At 44.2% G+C, this 24,346-nt stretch overlaps 3 protein-coding genes across 4 annotated transcripts; all 3 read left to right on the plus strand.

The window, feature by feature from the left end:
- Positions 1-1,303: 1,303 nt before the first annotated feature.
- LOC307229835 (target of Myb1 membrane trafficking protein) lies at positions 1,304-8,366 on the plus strand. 2 transcript variants are annotated; one of them, XM_079999927.1, is made up of 15 exons: positions 1,304-1,443; positions 3,349-3,433; positions 3,939-4,017; positions 4,213-4,362; positions 4,718-4,852; positions 4,977-5,120; positions 6,170-6,286; positions 6,418-6,551; positions 6,819-6,858; positions 7,202-7,337; positions 7,445-7,514; positions 7,616-7,691; positions 7,776-7,835; positions 7,945-7,984; positions 8,096-8,366. In XM_079999927.1, exons 1-15 carry the CDS (start codon positions 1,371-1,373, stop codon positions 8,236-8,238), a joined length of 1,482 nt encoding a protein of 493 aa, XP_079856053.1. In that variant the 5' UTR covers positions 1,304-1,370; the 3' UTR covers positions 8,239-8,366. The 2 variants fall into 2 exon arrangements, with proteins under 2 accessions (XP_079856053.1, XP_079856054.1); XM_079999928.1 differs by having other exon boundaries at positions 7,205-7,337.
- A 2,417-nt stretch (positions 8,367-10,783) lies between these two features.
- Positions 10,784-16,812, plus strand: get3 (guided entry of tail-anchored proteins factor 3, ATPase; the record flags this gene model as incomplete). The annotated part of the gene is made up of 7 exons (XM_079999691.1): positions 10,784-10,926; positions 11,662-11,809; positions 12,128-12,276; positions 12,874-13,024; positions 13,182-13,289; positions 13,544-13,741; positions 15,012-16,812. 7 exons carry the CDS (start codon positions 10,784-10,786, stop codon positions 15,138-15,140), a joined length of 1,026 nt encoding a protein of 341 aa, XP_079855817.1. The 3' UTR covers positions 15,141-16,812.
- A 1,145-nt stretch (positions 16,813-17,957) lies between these two features.
- On the plus strand, positions 17,958-23,171 carry best2 (bestrophin 2; the record flags this gene model as incomplete). The annotated part of the gene is made up of 10 exons (XM_079998936.1): positions 17,958-18,006; positions 18,454-18,670; positions 18,788-18,882; positions 19,456-19,689; positions 20,370-20,524; positions 20,730-20,807; positions 20,917-21,069; positions 21,178-21,258; positions 21,708-21,862; positions 22,364-23,171. The coding sequence occupies exons 2-10, from the start codon at positions 18,519-18,521 to the stop codon at positions 23,169-23,171; spliced, it is 1,911 nt and encodes a 636-aa protein (XP_079855062.1). The 5' UTR covers positions 17,958-18,006; positions 18,454-18,518.
- Positions 23,172-24,346: the final 1,175 nt, after the last annotated feature.

Raw genomic sequence — 24,346 nt, forward strand, 5'->3', positions numbered from 1 at the left:
GCCGATTTGAGTTATAATTTGTCTTAAAAAAAAATAAAAATAAAAAAAAGAAAAGACGTCATAGAAAGTGATTGCATATAGCTCTGGGGACATGTCGCAGTGGGGTGTGCCCGTGTGATCCAACAGCATCTCGTCAGACTTGGATTCCCAAAGTTTCACCACTTCCACGGCACACTTTCAAAATCTCCAAGGCGCTCGTTCGGCCGATTTGCCGCCGTGGACCACACCACAGCACATGTAGATGCAGTTAAATAGTATTCTCTCTCTTTCTTTTCTTTTTCTGCCTCTATACTTTACTTGGGCAGAGCAGCTGTTCAAACGCTGCTGCCTTTTAACTCGGGTTCACAGACGCGCACACGATGCAGTTTTATTTCTACTTTTCATTTTTTTTTTTTTTTTTTTATTCTTGCAACTGTTTGGTCGAAGGGTTATCCGATCTTTTTTTTTTTTTTTTTTTTTTTTCTTTTCTTAACGGTCCGATAGTCTATCGGTATCGCGGTTAGATTTGCATCCACATAATTCATTCATCTAACGATCGAGAACCATCAAATGCCGTTAACCGCACCGATTGGCCATCGATTACAGTGTGGCCGAATGCGAGAGGGTTTGGGCTGCGGCGCTACCTCCAGATTTACAGACATTGCTTCATCTGTCAGTAGCTGTGCATCTCCAAAAGAGACATTCATTTTTATATCATTAAAATAACACATATATATATATATAATGAAAAATAGCTTTAAAATAGGTAAAGCAACAGATTTTCAGTTCGTGAGTACGGTGCTGCCATCTAGTGGCCGCGATTCACATCTACGCACGACTTCCCCCAGCCGAACGCAGGCAGAAACATCAACACACGACTGATATTTCTTCCATACGGCTTTATAGATTTAAAAGATTAAAAAAAAAAAAAAAGAAGAGGCGATAAACTTGAAATCGTTTTCTAACGGCTTTTACACGCAGGTAAAAAAAAAAAAAAACGAGATTTATTTTCAAGTTAAGCGCGGCGAAACGTGTCATTCCCATCGGTTACTTCTGGTGCGAGTGTGAATACGCATCTATTTGCACATGTTATATGGAGTTACGCACTACAAAAGTTGACATTCCATTGACATTTCTACATGAAAATACACCGAATTTAATCATATGTTTGCGTTTTCTTAAAAAAAAAAAAGAGCAGTTGTTGAATTATTCACTGAACTGCGAATAAACTCCACCCTCGCTGCTTCCCTCCCTTACTTCCTGCTTCTCCCACTTTCACGTGACCGCGGCGAGCGGTTCACGGTGCCGCGGCAGAGTGGGAAATCTCACAACTCGGGCACCTCGTCGAAACCTGCGGCGGTGGCGGCTTCGCGTTTCCATAGCCCCCGAAGATGTTCTCGCTCGGGGAGAAGATGGAGTTCCTCATGGGAAGCCCATTTTCGACGCCCGTCGGTCAGCGAATCGGTGAGTCCGGACACCGCGAGTATATCCAGTTTCAAATGTAGTTTGATCCGGTAGAATAAACACACCGGTGATACGATCACGAACGAACTTCCCAGCCCGCTGCGACCAAATAAAAACTTGTTGTTGTTGTTCTTGTTGTTGTTGTTGTTGTTGTTCTTGTTGTTGTTGTTCTTGTTGTTGTTGTTATTCTTGTTGTTGTTCTTCTTCTTCTTTGGAATCAATACGAATGAGATCAAATTCGACGTGTTTGAACCCGTGACACATCAAGGGAAGCTCCAAAAATCACTTGCTCTGGAATGAGCGAACCGTATACGTACTTATTATTATTATTATTATTATTATTATTATTATTATTATTATTATATAATTGCCGATATATGTTTGTGTTTTTTCCTTCCTCCTTTGTTTTGCACAGTTTTTCACTCTACTTGTGTGGCTGCAAAGTGACAAATAATAACCTCGAAACTTGGATCAAATAGAGGAAATGGAGGCAACAATCTTAAGAAACTCGCCCACCCCTCCCACCCAACCGGGCACCTCCACCATCAGTCTAATCTTCTACCACACTCCTTTGATTGTTTCAGTGTGAACCACTCAACATGAGAAAAAAGGAAGAAAAAAAAAGTGAGCTGTGTATTCTCGGGTGAAGGTGTTTGGACATAAATACAGTTCAAACCTTTTTTGTTTTTGTTTTTTAATTTATTTTTTTTTAATTCTGAATCTGACCGTTGAAATAAGGCGCTATACTCTCACACACCAGTGCCATGAATACCTCTGAGCCAAACATGAACAGAAGCAGCTGACTGTCACATGAAAAACAGGGATTTCGAAAGGCAGGGGTGAGAGGGCGAGGGAGGGGAAAGGAATTGGGAGACTTTCACGGACCGACTCAAACTATGAAATCCTTGCTTGGTCGGAGGGGGAAAAAAACAAACTCCCTTAACCATATTTAACAGTATATTTCATTAGTTATGTAGGTATATCGACGCGTAAGCCCAGATTGTCACATCACTCAATGCAGTGAACCTCCAGCTGTGTAGGTCCATACACAAATAATAATGGGTGTTATAAGGATGAGATATGCTTTGCTGGTTTGAACTGCCTATGTCCAGTGCCTTGAAAGTGCCCCCCAAACCGTTTTCACGTTACATTTTTTTTTTTCTTTCCGGATTTCATATAAAAAGCAGGAGTTTTTATTTTTTCGTATTTTTTTTTATTTTTATTTCCAGCTCATTTACACTGAATAAACAGTACAGTGCATCATGCAGCCACACTGGCTACACTTAAGTCACCAAATGAGAATGGCACTTGCTAGAGACTTGTCAAGCCGACTGCTGCTGCGATTTGACATCGTGCTCAACAATCTCCAAGGCGTTGCACAAAAGGGGCCTTTATGGAAGTGTGGCAAGAATTTCCTAAACAACACAATGGGCATTTTCGGCTTGAACACTAAGCACATGAGCCAGACAACCTCAGCATCGGCAATGGGACGTGTGGTGGTGGTGGTGGTGGTAGCAGCGTCATGTCATGGGGATGCTTTGGGGGCGGGCTGGCAATGTGCTCAAGGTTGATGGTAAGATGTGTATCGGTACCATGCACCATGGGAGGATGAATTGTGCACAATACAGTCTTTCAGCTGAAAAAATGAACTAAGGAAACGGTCAGAACTATGCTGGAGCGACTTAAATAAGAAGGAAACAGATGGCCTTGAATTGCCCAGTTTAGTCTCCTTACCATAACCCCATCAAACATCCGTGGCGAGATCTGAGTATTGCTGAACACCTTTTTTCAAGGTCCTGTTTATGGTTTGGATGCTGAATCGACCGACCTGGGACATGTACACCGCCTCGGTCCCTGACACAAGTTCTCAGAGCCTTACTGTGGTCTTTGCTTTTCCTGCAACAGAGCGAGCCACCAGTGGAGTCCTGCAGTCAGAGGACTGGGGGCTCAACATGGAGATATGTGACATCATCAATGAGACGGAAGACGGGTAGGGATGTCTTTGGCTCAATGTCTTTGGCCTGTTTTTATGACTGCAGCATTAGACTGGGTTGGTCTCGCATTGCTTCTGAGACTCTTGACTACCCAGCCACTTTGTGTATAACAACAGGTTAGAAAAGCTACACTTATTACCTGTTACGTCAAAACGTTCAGATTTCTATGCATCATTCTTTTACTGCATTGTGAATTGATTATCAGTGACTGAGACTAGATGAATTATTCGCGCGCGCGCTGCCATTGCTCGGTTGCTGCCTCTGTGTTCTCGGTTTGTGGGTTGTGGGTTTTCGTGTTCAGGAAGCTTCTTTCTCAGATCGATCCAGAAAAAGCTCCGGATGTTTTTTCTCTTCCGTCCAAGACTAGCGTCTCTGTTAGTGCTTTCTAATTTTTCGACAATCCATCTGTTTTTTGTAGCGTTAAGATTATAAATAATAATTAAAAAAAAATTAAAATAAAAAGACAATAAAGTGGATAATGGAATGCTTGCCCTTTCCCAGGCCCAGAGATGCAGTGAAGGCAATAAAGCGGAGGATTGTGGGAAACAGGAACTTCCGAGAAATCATGCTGACTCTCACAGTGAGTGACTCCTTCTACACACCTGATCGCACAGTTACGGTTCACACACATCCAAATGTAATCCCACGTGTATTTGCTCATTCAATGATGATTCGGCCCCCGGCGACCGAGGCTTTTAAACGTTTGGATCTACGTGACCTGGCTCCACGACGCCACCGCGGCGTTGCAGCTTCCCACTCCTTGGTTTCTCTGCAGGTTCTCGAGGCCTGCGTGAAGAACTGCGGCCACCGGTTCCACGTTCTGGTGGCCTCCCAAGAGTTTGTGGAAGGGGTTCTGGTGCGATCCATCCTGCCCAAGTACAACCCCCCGACATCCCTCCACGACACGGTGCTCAGCCTCATTCAGGTGCGTTGCTGAGAGCCTGCGTCACACATTGACAAAGGGAACCGGCCGCACGCTCCTCTTAGTGCTGGTGCGTTTTGGGCCCCTTTTAACTCCAGCCCTGGATCCAGTTCTGATTCAGTTTTGTGTGTACGGTCTTATATGAACTCAAACTTCTGTGCCCAAATAACATGCATACAATCAGCCCTTGTTTACTGGTGTGTACGTCAACATCACTTTGCACGGTCTCCCCTTCATTTCTCCTTAAAAGCTATGTTTATGTCGATGCGCGGTGTTATCAAATGCTGATTTTGGGAGGAACTGATTGTTTCCCAATTTATTTACATATTCTTCTAACTCCCATACCCCCCACGCTCAGTCTTGGGCCGATGCTTTCCGTAGCTCTCCTTCCCTCTCGGGCGTGGTGTGCGTGTACGAGGACCTGAGGAGACGAGGTCTGGAGTTCCCGATGACGGACCTGGACGCTCTGTCCCCCATCCACACTCCAAACAGGGTCAGCGACTATGGGTTGGGGGGGGGGTTTAAATTCTGCGGACGACACTTTGTCTTGTTGGAGGGCCGTCAACACGTTTGTTTTTGTTTTTTTCACGGCTGACATATCCGTCTCGGTCTTCCAGAGCATTCCGGAAGGCGATGCTCCTGAAACGCCCCCGGTCGCCGCCGCCCCGCGCCAGTCGCAGCGGCGCTCCCCCGCGCCATCCCAGAATACGCCGTCCCCTGCGGAGCCGAGTGAGGGACCCGTCTCAATCTCTCCCGAGCAGGTATAATACATACAAGGCGCACATTTGTTTCCCCCACATCCGCTGCGCGCGCGTTGTGTGTTGATATGAATGAATGCTTCTGAATACGGCAACCTGTGGCTTGGTTCTTAAATCGGGCTCTAGAATGTGGCTGTCGGGGTCTTCTCTTTATTATTCTTTATTTTCTGGACGGTGGCAGTAAAATGCCGGTCCTCTTTGTCCGTCCTGTGCTGCGCTCTGTCTCACCCCGATATCTCATACTTTGCAAGATAAACATATTCATAACATATTCATATCTACATACTCACATTATTCACATGCACTTTACTGCACATATCTGTATATACAAATAGCCTATCCCATATACATAACTATATTCCCTTCTATTTTGTACCCCCACTTTGTATTACCTTATTGAGTCTTATTTTAATTTTATTTATTTATTTATTTATTTTATATTATTCTTTTCACTAACTGCATTACGTTTTAGGAATCAGTTAGCTTCAGTTAGTTACTAGGTAGGAATTAGGTTAGCTATTATGTTCGGTTTAGTAACTATTGTGCATAATCGCCGGGTGCGTTGCAAAGACATTTCACTGCATATATGTATGAAAGTATGTTTATGTATGTGATGAATAAACTTCTTGAATCTTGAATCATATGAAAATGTAATTTCTGTATGATGAATACAGTGTGTCGAGAGAACATTTTCTGCGAGCGTGATGACGTGAAATTGATGGTGGCGTCAGGATACAGCGCCAGAGGGAATGCCGTTACTCGCCAAAATAATTGTCGATAGTCATTTCTGGCTCTTTTAAACCGTCAAAAATAATGGAAAATGGTACAAATGAAAGATAGCTCTCTGCGATTCTCTAAATTGTTAGTTTGGCAAGGCTTTGTACTGTGGGGCGTATTCGCCTAAATTGCGCGCTGTCCCATTGCCCTCGGTGGGGTGAGACTTGGATCGGCCCGTTGCGTCGTACCGTAATGCTGATGTCGACGGGTATCACGTCGCAGCATGTTCCTTATTTGCTGTGAACCGCCGCTTGCGGTTGGTGTCCCGCTCCCAGGAGCTGAAGCTGCGGAACGAGCTGTCTCTGGTGAAAGGAAACCTCACGGTGATGTCGGAGATGCTGAACGAGCTGACCCCCGGGCACAGCCGGCAGGATGACTCGGAGCTGCTGCAGGTGCGTGACGCCGGGCTGCGTTGGAGGACGCGCACGCCCTCAGCCCTTCCCCGTTCGGTTCCCGGAACTCGCGTGCGTCAGACAGTGATTCCCCCCCCGCCCCCGTCTCTCCCTCTCCTCCGGCCGAGCAGCAGCTGTACTCGGTGTGCGGGGACATGCAGCGCCGCGTGGTGGAGCTCATCCCGCGGCTGGCGGACGAGGCTCTGATCGAAGAGCTGCTGGTGCTGAACGACGAACTCAACAACGCCTTCATCCGCTACGAGAGGTGGGCTCACGTCACGTTAAACGTCCTTTGAGGCCGTTTCCCTTTTCTTGCTTTAATTTGTATGGACATTTCGCTTATAGCCATTTAGAATAAAGACCACGTTCGGTCTGTCGGCAATCAGTAAAATAAATATTGATTTCAATTTAAAAATTCAAATTTATAATTAAATTTCACCTTTTTTTTTAATATATATATAATTTACACAGATTCGATTGTCATTCTAATTGTGTTGGTGGATTCTTTCACATTGTCATATTTGTGTTTAAGGTTTGAGAGACTTAATAAAGCACAGAGCACAACTGAGCAGGTGAGAAGGAGTTTCATTTTGTACCGACCCAACGCCGATCCAGATTAGTATTTATCTTAAGTCTTGTATTCGGAAATGGTTCTTTTTAATTATAGATAGACCATCTACTTTTGGCAAACTGGATATTTTGATACCTGTTTTTTCCTACTTTGTTATCACTCTTGCAGACCTTTTAAATCCTGTTTTAATATCGTTAAAAGTTTGTATTCAATGCTTCGAATTTACATGTCAACATTGAGTTAATCCAATACTAATCCAGTTCAAACAGTGTGTATACGATAGTGTACTGTATATGTTTATGTATAGTAAATATAGTTGATCGTGGTTCTCCATCGCTCCCCAGCAGAACGGCCTCAGCGGCCCCGCCCTGATCGACCTCAGCCCCGTGCCTCAGAGTCAGAGCCAGCCGTCAGCCCTCAACGCGTCCGGCCAACCGGCCTGCGGCGCCGCGGCTAATAATAGGCAGGTGGCAAACCACAGTGAGTGACTTCTGCTTTGACATCTGCATCACCCCTATGCGTGCTTGTGTACAAGCGTGACATAAAACCAACCAAACGACTTCTTCTCACCGACCGAACCCGATCAGGTGCGGCCGAGGAAGAGTTCGACATGTTCGCCCAAACGAGAGGCTGTTCCTTGGCCGAGCAGAGGAAAAGGTGGGCGGGGTCGACCGATGGCCGAAATGAAATATGAATTTCGTCAGGATTTCCAATCGTTTATGTGTATATATATATATAAAATTTTCTTTCTTCTTCAGTGTTAGATATGAGGATCCGGGCGCGGTAGAAGGCTTGGCCGGAGCTCTGGACACCAGGTTGCAGGTCACAGGACCGGTGAGCTCTACGGCAACATGAATGACAGTCTATACGTAGAAATATAGTAAACAATATTTATATCTTTGACAATATTTCTCTTAGACTACATCAACAAAGAATTCCAGGCTAGATGACATGGATAAATGGTTATCTTCGGATATGGTAAAAAGACTTGTTTACTTGAAATATACACTTCATGAAGTATGATGAACACTTTGTGTTTTAACCATATAAATATTTCCCATATAAATTGTTGTGGTTTAAATTGCAGCAAGATGAGACTGCTGTTTGCGAAGGAGTGTCTAGTGAAGGTGAATATCTTTGTATTGACTCATTTCGGTGGGGGAAAAATTGCCACTAGCCGTGTCAATCTACCCGACTCCTCAACGCACACGTCTAATCGAGCTCGCTCTCTCGTACAGATTTTGATCGGTTTTTGGAGGAGAGAGGGAAGGACGGGAGCGGCCAGGCGACGCGCAGCACACCCCCCTCCTCCTCGTCCAGACCGCCGCCGCAATCCAGCAGGCAGCAGAAAAGCTCACACGAGCAGCTGTTTTCACTTTGAGCACAAACTCCTCAAAGGAAGAGTTGATTTACAGCACAGCGTACACTAGACGTCCCGCAGCCTTGGCCCCGGGTGCCTTTGAGTTCTCAAGATTGAATTAGGTGTATCAGAGAGAGAGAGAGAGAGAGAGAGAGAGAGAGAGAGAGAGAGAGAGAGAGAGAGAGAGAGAGAGATCCAAAATCCTTAAATGGAGTATTTTCAAGGTACTTTTCGCAGTTTGTTATGAACAAATGTATTTATGAAAGCTATTACGTTTAAAGTATTTACAAAAACGTATTGAAAACATGTATTTGTATTACTCAATGACAGGGGTAATTTTTCATTGCCTTTAATAAATGGCTAAAGAAAGTATTTTTGGTACTAATAAAAGCTGTTTAGTGAGAGTAAGTGAAAGTACATTTTCATAGTGTTCTTGAATCTTTAGTGCTGACAACATTGGGCTACGGCAATGATATTTTTTCCTTTCGTCGTTTTTGATTTTTCATAAAAATAAATGTCCTGTAATGTATTTTGGCAACGGAAAGCTTCCGGAAAAACATTAGATCTCCGTCTGGGAAGTGAGGCCATAGTGCTCATCGCTGCGCTGTGTTATTCAAACCTTACCCCAATATAATATGTTTACTGTTTGGTGATTAAGGGCAAAATCTTCAGTTGTACCTAATCTTGTTCTTAGCATGCTGTGGATTACAATAATAAGGCATGCATTTTTTATTTATTTTTCTTCATTTGTGTTAAGACAGGTTTAACGGTTGTGGTGGGAATTGCCTCTTCCCTGGGCTTTTGTGGGAATTGTATGTGAAGTCCTTATTTTGAACGAGGACCTGAAAACAACGATGGTTATGTTTAATATAATTTCACCGAGTGGCGGGACGGTTTGACCTCTCCAATCATAACGAACTTGCCCCTTTCATGGCACCTCACACAAATTCGGGACGAGTTCCCACCAATTTGTAATGTCTGTGAAACCGCCTGCCCTCAGGTCCGGCGGTGACAGGTGCCGATATACCCATCCCATACCAAATGAGGGCACAAGTCATATTCAACAGCTGGAACCTGTTTTAAAATGTAATTATGATTTCTCTGCGTTTGGCCGTACAACGGGTAGACCCGTGGCACCCAAACCTTTAAGGGCAAGGCCTCTCCAGAGCCAGAGGTTGACCGACTGTAAAGACCTCGGACCGGTGGACCCGGGCCTACCTGCAGCACCCCTGGTGTCTGCCGGCAGCCTGCAATTCCTGCGCGGGCCGCGAGGGGGACCCCGTTTCAGTGCTGTTGTTTGACGTCCTTCTCACACGTGAGACGTCACTCGTCAAGTTGGAGCTGTGACGGGTTGGGAAGTGTTATCGAGGTGCTTCAAAAAGAAACAAAAAACAAAAGGATGGAGTAATGGGGACGGCATGGAAGTGTTTTGTCGTGTAAATGTAGTAAATGTAAAGTAAATGCTGATCACAATAAATATTTCATCAGTGATTGTCCAGTATCTGTGGACCTGTCTGAAATAAAGCTCTATATCTACGCATGACTCCTCGCTTTCATCGCTTGGAACTTCCTTTGGCTGAATTTAAATGACAGGCGCGCCCAATTTTAGCCCCTGTTTTTCAATTGCTTTAGATCTGTCCGGAGAGTGTTTTAGAAATTGATTTGTAAATGGAGTCGTTTATCGATTAGAAAATATTAGAATGAATTATGAACTGATCCGTTTAATAGTCCATGTCGTTATTTGCACAAGCTGATTTCTTAAATGGTCCATTTGAAAAGCATTTTAATTATTGGATTTTCGATTGTTTTACGTATTAATCTTGTAATTAATAATTGATAATTCATCTTTGTACTAGCCTATGGTATTTCCTGCGGCACACTTGCCATATGCGTCTTCCACTACACTTTGACGTTGCTGTTTTCCTTAAATATTTCTCAAACATACGGTCTTATTATTATTATTATTATTATTATTATTATTATTATAGAAATGTCACCAACTCGCTGTCGTCATGGAAACACATGTAAACATATTACTGACGTCCCATCGTCATGTAACGCCTTGTGATGTCACAACTCTATCCTATATAGCTGCGCTTTGGAGCTTTATACAGTAAACGTATATGCACGTACACACACGGGCAAACACGTTTGTACAATTTCAACAGGAATGGTCGGGTTGTTTATTATTATTATTATTATTATTATTATTATCATTATCATTGTTAATAGTAGTGTTATAAGTGTTTGTTTATTGAAATTTTTTTATATTGTTGTTATCATTAGTATTATTATCACCATCATCATTATTATTATTATTATTATTATCATTGTTATTAGTAGTGTTATAAGTGTTTGTTTATTGAAAAATTGTTATATTGTTGTTATCATTAGTATTATTATCACCATCATCATTAGTATTATTATCACCATCATCATTATTATTATTATTATTGTTATTGTTATTATTATTGTTATTATTGTTTTTTATTATGATTATCATCACCGCCGTCGTCATTCTTCGCAGCAGACTTGGTACGGTCCATCCGACCTGTACACAGACAAGATGGCGGCTTCGCTGGAAGATGAGTTTGAAGACGCGCCCGACATAGAGCCATTAGACCCGACATTGAAGAACATTATCGAGCAGAAATCGTTGAAATGGATATTTGTAGGGGGAAAGGGTGGTGTTGGTAAAACGACATGTAGGTACGTTGAAGGGAAATACTTCCTTTTGTCACATGCTTCGCCGCTAGCTCATTAGCCGTCATGTTGACGTGGATCCGGCTGTTAATGTACGCGGTCGTTCCCGGGTAACGCGTGTGAAAATGGGATTGTTTTCAGACGTGTCCGGCTCTTGATCAGTCAGCTAACTAGGCACTTGTATTGCGCGCGGATTGATGCTAATATTGGCCAGCTAGCCTATACTACATGACTGTGCTCATTATGTTGCCTCTGCTTACAATGGGGACAGCGTTCCAGTGGTGTCAGCCAATATCGGGGGTTTTTTTTAACCTCATTATTCCTGTTTCTCGAGTTCCGACGAACTTGCTCGTGTCACGGGGGAAATACTTATTCGTTTCGTACGACAACTAGAACCATCGAGAATCGAGGTCTAAATGTTTAAACACTCATCTTTTCTAACGATGTATTTTATGGTTATTACCATCTCGTTTCCTACCCTGGTACACACTGTATGCACAGATTCAAGGTTATATGTATGTAAACTTGCACAAAGGCTCATTGTTGAATAGTTAGTTCCAATTGTTTGCTTCATTGCTAATTCGATTTTTCACTCTTATTACTTTATTACTCTCACCTGTTGCTATCTACACTAACATACCAGCCAACCTCAGATTTATTTTCTCTGTGATGCATTTTAGAATATAGAAGTGGATGACTGGGATTTTCCTTATAACTTCTCATCATTCAAATCTTTTAAAGCTGTAGTTTGGCCGTCCAGCTGGCGGCAGTCAGGGAAAGTGTGCTCATCATCTCCACGGACCCGGCCCACAACATCTCTGACGCCTTTGACCAGAAGTTTTCCAAAGTTCCCACCAAAGTCAAGGGCTACGATAACCTCTTTGCGATGGTGAGTCAAACGGCGCGTATGTGGACACCTTCCACGCATGATCATATAGACACTCGCAGTTTAAATAAACCCTCGCTGCTTTAATCCTATTAATCCTCGCTGCTTCTACACTTGAATTCTCATCAAGGTTGCTGTTAACAAAAAACGTCTGTTAGCTGAGTGCGAAATTACTTGAGTCACATGTACCAAATCGACCTTCAATCTTGTGATGCCGTCGCAGCCATATCTAGGGAGTAAGGGCAAATTTGTTATTTAACTGTCGATGTGGCCCCGGGGTCTCCTGATACAAAGCTGTGTGTGTCTGCTTGTCTGCTTCAGGAGATTGACCCCAGCCTGGGTGTGGCGGAGCTACCTGATGAGTTCTTCGAGGAGGACAATATGCTGAGCATGGGCAAGAAGATGATGCAGGAGGCCATGAGCGCCTTCCCGGGCATCGACGAGGCGATGAGTTATGCCGAGGTCATGAGGTCAGTTGGTGCCCTGACTCCATGGTGGATGGTTTATTTACTGCGCCAGAGTTGGCTTCAAACCACTTTGCATCTGTCGTCCCTGGACAAGGGAGTGCAAATCAAGACACCATCACGATGTAAGGGATACAATACAACATAAAACACATTAAAAAAAAAAACAACAACAGTGAAAAGTAGTTGATTTATCATATATAAAATTTTCCATACGAGGCACAGTTAGTAGTGACATGAAATGATTTTGTTGACTTCAACTTGAATGAGGCAGAACTTTATTCGATACTGGCAGTGTGCTGTCATGGATAACAAGATTAAACCATAAAGCAATATCCTTATACATGGTTTTGTATTTAAAATTCTAAGTCTGTCTGTTGGATTAGTCCAAATAATAATGCCCCTTTTTGTAGTAGCGATGGGCGAATGTGATGCTTTTGTAATGTGATGCTTCTCATTTGCCAAATACTCATTTCAATGGACCCTTTTTTGCCAGAAATTTGATTTATTCATCCGGTATCCATGTCTTCAACTGTCTTAAAAATGTTGTGACGTGCGTGTAGTCCCTTTATCCTTTGTGTGTTATTCGTCTCTTTGCATCAGGTTAGTGAAAGGAATGAACTTTTCGGTGGTGGTGTTTGACACGGCTCCAACTGGACACACCCTACGCCTGCTGAACTTCCCCACCATCGTAGAGCGGGGTCTGGGCCGCCTCATGCAGATCAAGAACCAGATAAGCCCGTTCATCTCCCAGGTGAGGAGAGATGGCCCTGAGCCATTTTCTGTATTTAAATAAAAACAAAAAAAAAACATCCGGTCTATTTGCTGACGCTGATGAATTATTTAGATCTTGCGGCCCAAACTGATGCACCTGACTCTCTTGTATCCTCTCGCTTTCCGTATCTGCGTAGATGTGTAATATGCTGGGTCTTGGCGACATGAATGCAGACCAGTTGGCATCAAAGCTGGAGGAGACCCTGCCGGTCATCCGCTCAGTCAGTGAGCAGTTCAAGGACCCTGTAAGTTGTGGCCATTTTTCAATATCTCCACCGGATCACAACCTCACGATTGCAAATTGATGCAAACCGGTGTGTTGCTGGTGTTATTCCAATGTTTGTTTATAATATCACCATCCATATTTTAGCCGTGACGTGACCGCCAATCTTTATTTCTTTAGTGCCCGGCCATTAACGCAAATGGCTGGCCTACGGCAGCACATTCATGCTTGTTTTACAATGTGCTTCTTTCCCCCTCCGCTCTTTCTTCTGGTCAGGAGCAAACCACCTTCATCTGTGTATGTATCGCTGAGTTCCTGTCACTGTATGAGACAGAACGCCTGATCCAGGAGCTGGCCAAGTGCCGAATCGACACGCACAACATCATTGTCAATCAACTTGTTTTCCCTGACGTCGAGAGGCCGTGCAAGATGTGCGAGGCCCGCCACAAAATTCAGTCCAAGTACTTAGACCAGGTATGCGTTAGGCCGCTTGTGCTGGATTAATGTATCGATTCATATTGTTGTGAATTATCCATCTGTGAATTTTTCCACCAAATTGCATGTCGCCTAAGCCAAAATTCATATCAAAATTCATATCAAACATTAAGGCCCACTTTGGTTATTGCCGTTTTAAAATAGTCTGGAGCACCGTGTTTTGAATGGAAATCTGGGACTAGGTAGTGTAATCGACTCAAATATAAAGATGTAGCACTATTCAGTAACCTGCAATGCATGTGTCCTGGAAACCTGGAGAGTTACGTGGTGATTCCCACCCCTTGTGTATCTCCACTAGGGAAGCAACGGTACAGTGGGCTCACGGATCAGTATGTTTCACGGTTTTGAGACCACGTTAACCGTAATCTTTACATTTAAGAAAAGGTTTATTTTTTAATGTGAAAGTTAAAAGGTGCAAAAAAAGTTTTTTTGTTTTGTTTTTTTTTGTTTTTTTAATAATAATAATAGTCTGCCACAAATAACTAGTCTAACGCTCTGTGTGTATGACTGTGGAGGATGGGGGAGACGGGGGTTCAAGTCCATAAGTTGGTTGTTGGTTGGTTGAACTGGCATAAGTTTGTCTGATTGGTGGGAAGGTGTCCAGGATAGTGGGTAATTATATATATATATATATATATATATATATATATATATATATATATATATATATATATATATATATAATACGGCGGCAGGAGACGGCATCTGAAACAAACAACGCGTCATAAAACTGTAAAACTTGTCAAATAAAGAAATGGCTCACCGCCCAGCGAGACCCTGTTACAATCATTCCTACGAAAGAGCCGCTCGAAAGGACTGGATCGTTAGTGAACGGTGTGGAAGCGAGTGTCTGAAAAGTCCGTGAGGGACACGGCCATCGCCGGGGGTTTGTTTTCCCACTGGACACCTTGATTGATTGCACTCTTAACAAAAACATTTCTGCGTAGTTTCATCTCGTGTTTCTATGGTAAAGGCTCTCGCGCAGAAATAGAGAAAACCGCCGCGGGGCTCTGTGGCTGATGAGCCCGGTGGAGCTGCAACGGCGGATTTAATAGGAAGCGGCACTTAATGCGCGGCGCGCCGACGCGTCCGGTGGTGTTCTACAGCGATAACCGAAATACCGGGCAGTGTTGAGCCGTCCGGCGCGGGGGGGGGGGGGGGGGGGCGTAACCGAAAGGTTCCGTCACATACCCCGAAAGCGCTGCGTCCCTGATCTCCACTCACGCTCTCCTCCCCTCTTTCCCTCCAGATGGAAGACCTGTATGAAGATTTCCACATAGTCAAGCTGCCGCTGCTTCCGCACGAAGTACGAGGCGCCGACAAGGTCAACACGTTCTCTCAGCAACTTCTGGAACCGTACAAACCGCCCAACAAGTGATTGTCCCCCCCCTCCCCTCGGACAACGAGCCCTCCTTAACATTCTACTACAGTCAGTTCAGCCCCCCGCCCCCACCCAACCTCTCACCCTCCGGCAGTAACGCCCTCAATATCACGATATCACCCGCCCAGACGAGACGAGACAGGGGGAAAAAACACACGCTCGGGAGAAGCGTTTAAACATAGGAAAAATGGTCAAAGTCCATTCGAAACACACATACACACACACACACGCGCGCGCACAAATATGCAACATATTTATGCTGTAGTCAGAGGGACAAGGCGACGCAGGATTGTCCTCTCTTTTTAAGTCACATAGCTGATGTGTCTCTCCGGTCACCCCTGTCACCCGTCACCCGGGGATTGTGCTACCCCCCCCACCCCACCACCCCCATTTACGGCATTTAACTCCATGCCGTCCCACCCCCAACCCCCCCTATTTGATGTAAAGCCTTTGATGTGCGTAGTGATGGCAAAAGTAGTTCTGGAGGTGGTGCTGTGTGTTCCAGGATAAACCCCTTTCTATTGTCCATGCTTGTCCTGTCTGGTGACTCTCTAGTTCTTTAAACCGGACCTCCGCCCGCGTCGCGGCGACGACGATGCAAGACACGTGTGGGCGGTCACGCCTTTTTGTTTTTTCTCTGCTTGTTCTCAATAAAGAAAAGGTTACTAATTCTTATTTTTCCCCCGCGAGCGCGGCGAGGGCCGAGGAGTCGGGGCTGTTTTTTATTTTATTTTATTTATTTATCCCCCCCGGTCGCCTCACCCTCTTGCGCGTCTCGTGCCCCTTTTATTTGAATATTTCAACCGGGGTTCTATTTGCTCGGGAGCTGTCTTGAGACCACCTTTGTTTTCCAAGGGGTCTGGCGTCACGGTGCAGGTCCCGGTAAGAGGCCTCATCTGCCGACCATGTCCACCTGTCCACACGCATGAGACCAGCTGAATGAAACCTCACAGTGGAGGTGTAAAGTGCCCCCGTTAAACGTCTCAAATTCCAGGAACGACAACGAGGCAGCGTGATGATTTCAATTGTAGTCTCATCGTTTTGCCTCAACCTTTAACGCTATGCATGATTTCACCGTATGATGGTATGACATTTACTATTTCACATTTCCAGCAAGATTTAGGATCCAAGCCGTAGAATGTACTCACAGGGAGAAAAACTAAAGCTTGACAGTAATTGCTAGACGACGATGTGGCGGCAATTATTTTGAGAAATACCTAGAGTTAATCGACGTAATTAAAATTCTGGTCATCATTTATATCTACCTTTGGGTATAGCTTGAATTAAGTAAAGAAAATATAAGAAAGGTACAAGAAGGTCTATCTTATTTAATGTATCGTAAACTATCTTTTCTTGATTTATTATTGAACAACTTATTTAAAATGCTCGATAAGGCATGGAAAGACATGGATGTCGTACATTGTGTCAACATTAGATTTAAACTTGCTCGCCATTTTCCTGAATCTAAATATTTCCCGGATTTGCTAAACCACATTGTGATTGAAGTGAGTTTTGTTTCTTAATCAAATAATAGATGGAACGTTACTAAAGAGCTGTTTCTTCGATTTTGCAATCAAATCGTTGGTTTTGTTTTAAATCCATTTTATACCGATTATCTTAATTTCCTTTTTGCAAGTGATAAAAAATAAAACCCCTGCTTTGTTAGCAAGCTTTATGTCATGTTGTCATATGTTCATTTCATCTAGCAATTGGGTTTCAAAAATAACCGATTCTCCCCAAAAGACAAACTTAGGACTCTGCACACAGGCTGTTTTGCAATGGACCAACGCTGTTTTCCAAAGTAAAATAGAAAACACATTATCAAACGTGACTATCTCACTGTAATCAGGCAGGCAAAAAGTCAAGTTAAAGTAAAATCTAAAAAGAGATATTGATGCACTGGGGAAACAAAACTAACAAGATACTACTGCCACTATCACCACCACTGCTACTACCAGTACTACTACTTATTGCACATGAAAGCAATTTTCAATCAAGCGCCTACATCTTGCATTGAGGGAGTAGGCTCTAATTCAGTGGTTCTCAATGCGGGGTCCGTGAACCCCCAGGGGTCCTTCAAGAGGTTCCAGGGAGCCCCCAGCAAAGTGAATAAACCTGCTGGTTTTTGTTTTGAAAATGGTTTAGAATCTGAAACTGGTTTAGTCAAAGCATTTCAAAGTGGCCCGGTCTCAACGCTCATTTGTTTCAATCTGATCATGGATTAAATATAGGCCTCCGTCAATCAACACATTTTAAGTAAAGTGACTTGAGTAGAAATAGCAATGTGGTCCTTTAACTTTCACAGGCGTCATTTGGTGCCGGGTTATTTGTACTTTTTACGGGAGTATTTATTCCACCACTGATTGGAAATTCACTTTTTTTTTTTTGTTTGTTTTAGTTTTTTTTTTTTGGAAAAACAACCATCAGTACAATGTTGCTGTTGTTGTGAAAGGAAAAGTTTTTTTAATTTGTAATTGTTTTGACCTTGTTTCATAACGCGGTGCTGCCCCCTCCACTCCGGCTCCTTGTTCCCTCGCGCTGTCACTTCCGGTCCATCAGGGTGCGCAGCGCGCGGCGGGGGGGCCGCGCTAACGAGCTCCTCCCCCCCCGCCCTTTGGGGATTTACCCCGGGGCGCACTGACCACCACTGACCGCTACCGACCGCCACCGACCGCCACTGCCTCGCTCCACGTAACCCCGAGCCTCCGTCCGGTCCGAGGCGGTGGACGATGCGTTAACGACACGAGCGTGGACTTCGAGGACGGGAGCTGCTGCGTTAGTGGAGGATGAGTTTCACCCCAGTGGGGCCAATCACCCACGGAGCCCCTCTGATCATCACAACGATCAAGTTCAATAGGATACGGTAAGGAAAATACATTTAACATGCTAAATTAACCGATATCATTGTTTATAATTATTATTGTTGTTTTGTATATTATTACATTACGATTATTATGATTGTTATTGTCATCATTGCTGTTATTATCACTACTTTTATTATCATTAGTTACATTATTATTACTATTATTATTATCACTACTTTTATTATTATTATTATTATTATTATTATTATTACTGTTATTATTGTCATCACTATTATTATTATAACTATTATTATGATCATTACTTTATTCTTTTTATTATCATTATTATTATTATTATTATCATTGTTGTTATTATTATTATTAACATTACTATTATTATTTTCGTTGCTGTTGTGGAAATGCCTTGTCCAGTACAGTAACTATAACAGTAAAAAAAAAAAATAAAAAAAACTTTCAATTTTGCATAAAATATGACCTGTTTCCAGTCCATGAGCACATCTGGAGCAATTGAGGAAGTGGTTCCGAGTGTTGACCAGCTTTCCTGCCACCAATGACCGTTACCTACACGGACAGAGTCGCCAATGCCCGTTTTTGCGGCTTTTCCAAACTGCTATGGGCTTGGAAGGGGAGCATTTACAAAGTGTTATACAAGGAGTTCTTGGCCTTCTTTGCCATGTACACTGCCATCAGCATCACCTACAGGTAAGTCTGTGTCCTGTCTCTGTAACTATCCTTTGACCCCTGATACTCACAAGCAAAATATAAAAAAAAAAAAAAAAGCAAAACAATGTCTTCAACATCTCTTTTGTTTTGTAATAGAGTTTTCCTCGATGATGATCAGAGGAGATATTTCGAAAAGCTTGCAATTTATTGCAACCACTATGCCAGTCTCATTCCCATGTCTTTTGTACTCGGTAAGTTTTTTGTTTTTTATTGATTTTAACCTATAGCAGTGGTTCTCAACGTAGGGGCCGGGAACCCCCAGGGGACCTTCAAGAGGTTCAATGGGGTCCCCAAGCAAAATGATAAATACCCCTTAAACGTCACCATTTTCCCAATTACAAGATGTTAGCACCATTTGAGAATGTACAATAATGATTGTGTTGATACTTGTTTTACTGTTAATTCTGTGGTCTTACAAAATGGGGTTCTTGGCCTATTGCTTATCAAATGAATGTATCATAATAATAATAATAATAATAATAATAATAACAGTGCTTCATCTAATTGACCTGCTGATCCAATGATAATCAATTTTCTTTTGTGATTTTCAAAGCATTTTTGTCCAAAAAAACTGTTAGCTTGTTTGAAGCACCAGGTAGGAATCGTCATACGTAGTCACAGGATACTTAAAAAAAATCAGACCAGCCATCTGGAAGCCAAAGGAAATGAAGACAAATGTCAACTTTCCATGACCTAAGATAAAAAGAAAAAAACGCAGTTTGCCACCCTCTATGATTCATCCGAAAATCTGCCCCCTGGGCCAGGTTTCTACGTGACTCTGGTGGTGAATCGCTGGTGGAGCCAGTATACCTGCATCCCGCTCCCAGACCGGCTGATGTGCACCCTGTCCGGGGGTCTGCAGGGGGGCGACGAGAGGGGCCGGCTGCTGAGACGCACCATGATGCGCTACACCAGCCTCTCCGCCCTGCTCATCCTCCGCTCCGTCAGCACCGCCGTCTTCAAGCGTTTCCCCACCATGGATCACGTGGTGGAAGCAGGTTGGTGTAAGGTGGGGTTTCCCCCCCCCCCCGAGACTAGGGGTTCCCAAATTTATAACGGCGATTCCCCCCGGTTTTTGAGTCACCTCTGAATCACCGCTTCACTTTCAGTGTGTTCTGTGCCCTTCAGTGAACATCTTCTAACCCGCTGACGAGGGACATGACAGGGACAGGCACGTCATGACGTTGGTCGATGACTTTTTATCACCGACATGTAGAAATCTTGTGTCCCCTCTGCGTTGGTCAATGAACGACAAGATAACTTGAGAAAAGACGAGAGAAGCATAGCGGATAGCGGAGCGGACCCGTGGGAAGCTACAAATATCTGCTTTATTGTTTTTGTCAGTTATATCGGTTCTGTGTCTGTTTGTTCCACTCATCTCTATTAGATATGAACGGTTGATAAGACGCGTTGATACGAGACTAAAGGACACACAAGATAAGAAAGAAAGAAATGAAATAAAAACAAAAAAAACTATGTTCCAAAAAGTTTCTTTGCCCACAGAACTCTAAATCCATAAGGAATAATAATAATAATAATAATAATAATAATAATAATAATAAATAAAAAGTAGAGCTCCCTTTTTTTGCGTGGTGATGACGGGGGAGATGAAACATTTGACCTCCTTAAAGTCTTCAAAGTGGACCGAGCTTTTGACCCGCTCAAACCATTTTGGCAGGGTTCATGACGCGAGAGGAGCGCAAGAAGTTTGAGGGTCTTCACTCTCCGTACAACAAATACTGGATCCCCTGCGTGTGGTTCACCAACCTGGCTGCCGTGGCCCGCTGCGAGGGCCGGATCAAGGATGACTGCACGCTCAAACTGCTGTTGGAGGTGCGGCGTTTTATATGTGCACACACACACACACACACACACACACACACACACACACACACACACACACACACACACACACACACACACACACACACACACACACACACACACACACACACACACACACACACACAGCACTAATTCAATGACCTCAGAAAATGTCTCATTTGCAATCTGTCTCTCTCCGTCCATCTCCCACCAGGAGCTGAATGTCTTCAGAGGAAACTGCAGCATGCTGTTCCACTACGACATGATCAGCGTGCCGCTGGTGTACACCCAGGTAAATCCTGGGAATCTCCAATGTCCTTCTCTCAAACCCTCGCGGGGACTGATCCATCTGTCTGCACCGACGACGCCCCCTCCCCTTTTCCTCCGTTTCCGTCTCGCAGGTGGTGACGCTCGCGGTGTATAGCTTCTTCCTGGTGTGTCTCATCGGTCGGCAGTTCCTGGACCCCGCCCAGGGCTACCCGGGTCATGACCTGGACCTCTATGTTCCCATTTTCACCCTGCTGCAGTTCTTCTTTTATGCTGGGTGGCTTAAGGTCAGATAGACAACTGATTGTTGTTGTTGTTGTTGTTGTTGTTGTTTTTAAAATCGTTGTCAGATGTCATTTTCAGTGAATAGCACTTTGTTCTGTTTTGTCCTGAAGGTTGCGGAGCAACTGATCAACCCCTTTGGAGAAGATGACGATGACTTCGAGACCAACTGGCTGATAGACAGGAACTTTCAGGTCCGTGATAGAAACCACGGTTAGCCCTAACGTGCAGAAAGAAACGTCATCTCGATTAGCTTTCCTCAATGGCTTCTGCTTAATATGGCCATCGACCGTCTTAGTCCATATATCATCCCAGAGGCCAAAGATACAAAAAATATATTAGTATGTCACGGCAGGCGTGAGATGCACCATAAGAACTGACCTCCAATCTTTGTTTGAGGTCATCTAATCTCCTGTATTTAGTCGACAACATGCCTCTTGTTTGGAGTTAGAATGGAATGTCTCTGACGTTAATCTCAGAAGAGCACACTGGAACGCCATTGATCCCGAACCTCAGTCATCCAAACTTAGCTGTCAATCTCTCCCTCTCTCTCTCTCCCTCTGTCTCTGTCTCTCTCTCTCTCTCTCTCTCTCTCTCTCTCTCTCTCTCTCTCCGTTTTTATCCGTCACGTTTCCCACGCTAGGTGTCCATGATGGCGGTCGATGAAATGTATGGCCACCTGCCTGTGATGGAGAGAGACCGCTACTGGAACGACTCCAACCCCAGACCCCCGTACACCGCTGCCACGCTGTCCGTTCTACGCAAGCCCTCCTTCCAGGGATCCACCTTCGACATGGCGTGAGTCTGGAGGCTTCACTCGACTGAAAACCTGCTGTATACTGGAGCAGGCTGTGAGAGCAAGATAGATGGATGGATGGATGGATGGATGGACTCGCAGGCAGGCAAGTAGATGGACAGACAGAACGATGGACAGACAGACGGACAGACAGATAGATAGATAGATAGACAGACAGACAGACAGATAGATAGATAGACAGACAGACAGACAGATAGATAGACAGATAGATAGATAGATAGATAGAAGGAATGGAAATACCCAATAAACGTAAAAATATATAGTGAAAATAGTAAAATACTTAAAAAATATGAAAAATATACAATAGTACATCTATACCTTTTTCTGATGTGTGAACTAAGGATTAAGTGGCAACATCATATGAACCAGTGTGAAGTCCACTCACACGCTATCAATTTGTGAACGTTTTCCTTTTACCGATTTTGTGAACCTACAGCAAATGTCTTTTGTTTTCATTTGAATTTGAATCGTTTTTTGTTCAGGATCCCAAAGGAGGAGATGCATTTCCAGCCCCTGGAGGACATCGCCGAGAATCTGGAGGAGTCCGGCAGCCGCCACCCCAACATGGCTCTTTTCAACCGTCTCCTCGGCGCCGCCCCCTCGCCGCCCCGCCTCATGGGGGGCGCCCTCCGCCGCACGTCGGCTCAGCTCCAGAGGCTGCGTCCCTTCCCCAGCCTCGACCCCACCAGCAGCGAGGACGACGACGATAACGACGACGACGCCGGGAAGATCGGCAAAGGCGGGTCCCTGCCCTCGGGGCTGGGCCAGGACACCCAGAGCACCGTGTGCAGCTTCAGGGGAGAGCTGAGCGCCCGCACCCCGCTGCTGGACATCCGGTTTACAGCCGAGCCGGAGAGGGGAGGCGAAGGCCCCGTGCCGGCGGAGGAGAGGGCGGCGAAGGGCGATCGAAGATCAGGGGGCAACGGTGGGGGAGGCAGAGGCGGAGGAGGAGGAGGCAACGTGGAGGAAGGCGGGAAACTGGAGGGGCCCGGCGGAGAGATCCAGTTGCCCCCGTTGCAGCTTCCTGCGCCCCTCCAGCCTTCCAGAGAGCTCTTTGTGACGCCCTTCATTACCCTCCAGCCCTCCGCCCTCCTGCCCGGCGCCACCGTCACCTTCCCCGCCCATGAGCTGTTCAGCTCGCAGCCCGTTATCAGCCAGAGCCGGGCTACACCCGCCCTGCTCGAACCTCACACCGGAGGAGCCGGGATGTCCTTCCTCACGGTGCCGTCGTTCAGCGTCCCGCAGCGCGTTCGCAGCGTGAGCATGGGCTGCGAGTTCACCGGGTCCTAAATGAAAACTATCATGGGATTCCACCATGAACTGTCACTTTTTGTTTTTTACTTTTTAAGCTCTTTTATACACATTTTGATCTCATAGAGCATACTCAAATGTGTGGATTGTTGGAGCGCAGAGTTTCAGTGGTAAATGGAGGCGCAGTACAAACGGCCTAGATCTTAAACCAAGTTCATATCAAAGTCACTACTTTCGTAGTAATGGAATTTGCTATTGTTAAAGGTAGAATAATATTCGGCCTCGTAAGTCATTTGGATTGAATGGATTGAGTATATCACCTGTCGCTGATTAAGATTCATACATTTGGCTGTATCACTAAAGCAGGACCTGAACAAGAACCCTGTCCTGTCCCCCTGTCCCGGGAATAGACATTTTTCATATCTATGATCAAGTTTCTTTCGTAGACATCTGAAGAAGAATACGTTGGAATGGAATTCAAAAATATGTTGTATGTATGATTCATTCTACAGATAAAAAAAAATCATCTTGCAGTGTAAAATGCTTACCATAACTACGGTTTTATTACATTATGTGGAGAGCTATTTACACCAAAACTATGAAATAGGATATAGACAATTTAGGTGCAACTTTGTGTGGACAGGTTGCCATCTCTACTACAAGATAGTAGTAGAGTAGTAGTAGAGTAGTAGTAGAGTAGCAGTATTTTTCAGGTCTATAAGGATCAATTAAAAGCTTTGGTAAACTCCATAGACTAGCATGGGCTACTTAAAGGTCAAAAATAACATGTCACAACCAAAACCACGGCTCTCACTAGTTATAACATGGTCACTATTGTACAGAAAATAATTGCCAATTTAAGAAAGATGTAATAAAAAATATTCAATATAATTTGCATACATTGTCCAGTAGTATCTTAATTTTGATATGAAAATTGGTTAAAAACGTACCTATTTATGCCCAGCCCGCCTTTCTGTTATCACAATTTTATTTTAGATATTATGAGGGAGAAATACAATTTAGAAGAAATGACGTAGAGACATTAGACCTGTAGGCATTAACGATTTCTCTATATTGGACTTTGTACAGAGACTGGGACAATAACTGGCCTGATAAAAGTCTGCAAAGTCTTCACAAGCTGTATAAGGTCTATTAAAAAGCAGTTCATCATATTTTATTTATTATTCATTTTTTTTACCCATCTGTTATTCAAG

The sequence above is a fragment of the Zeus faber genome (genome assembly GCF_960531495.2).
Source record: "Zeus faber genome assembly, chromosome: 4".
NCBI classification, from domain to species: domain Eukaryota; kingdom Metazoa; phylum Chordata; class Actinopteri; order Zeiformes; family Zeidae; genus Zeus; species Zeus faber.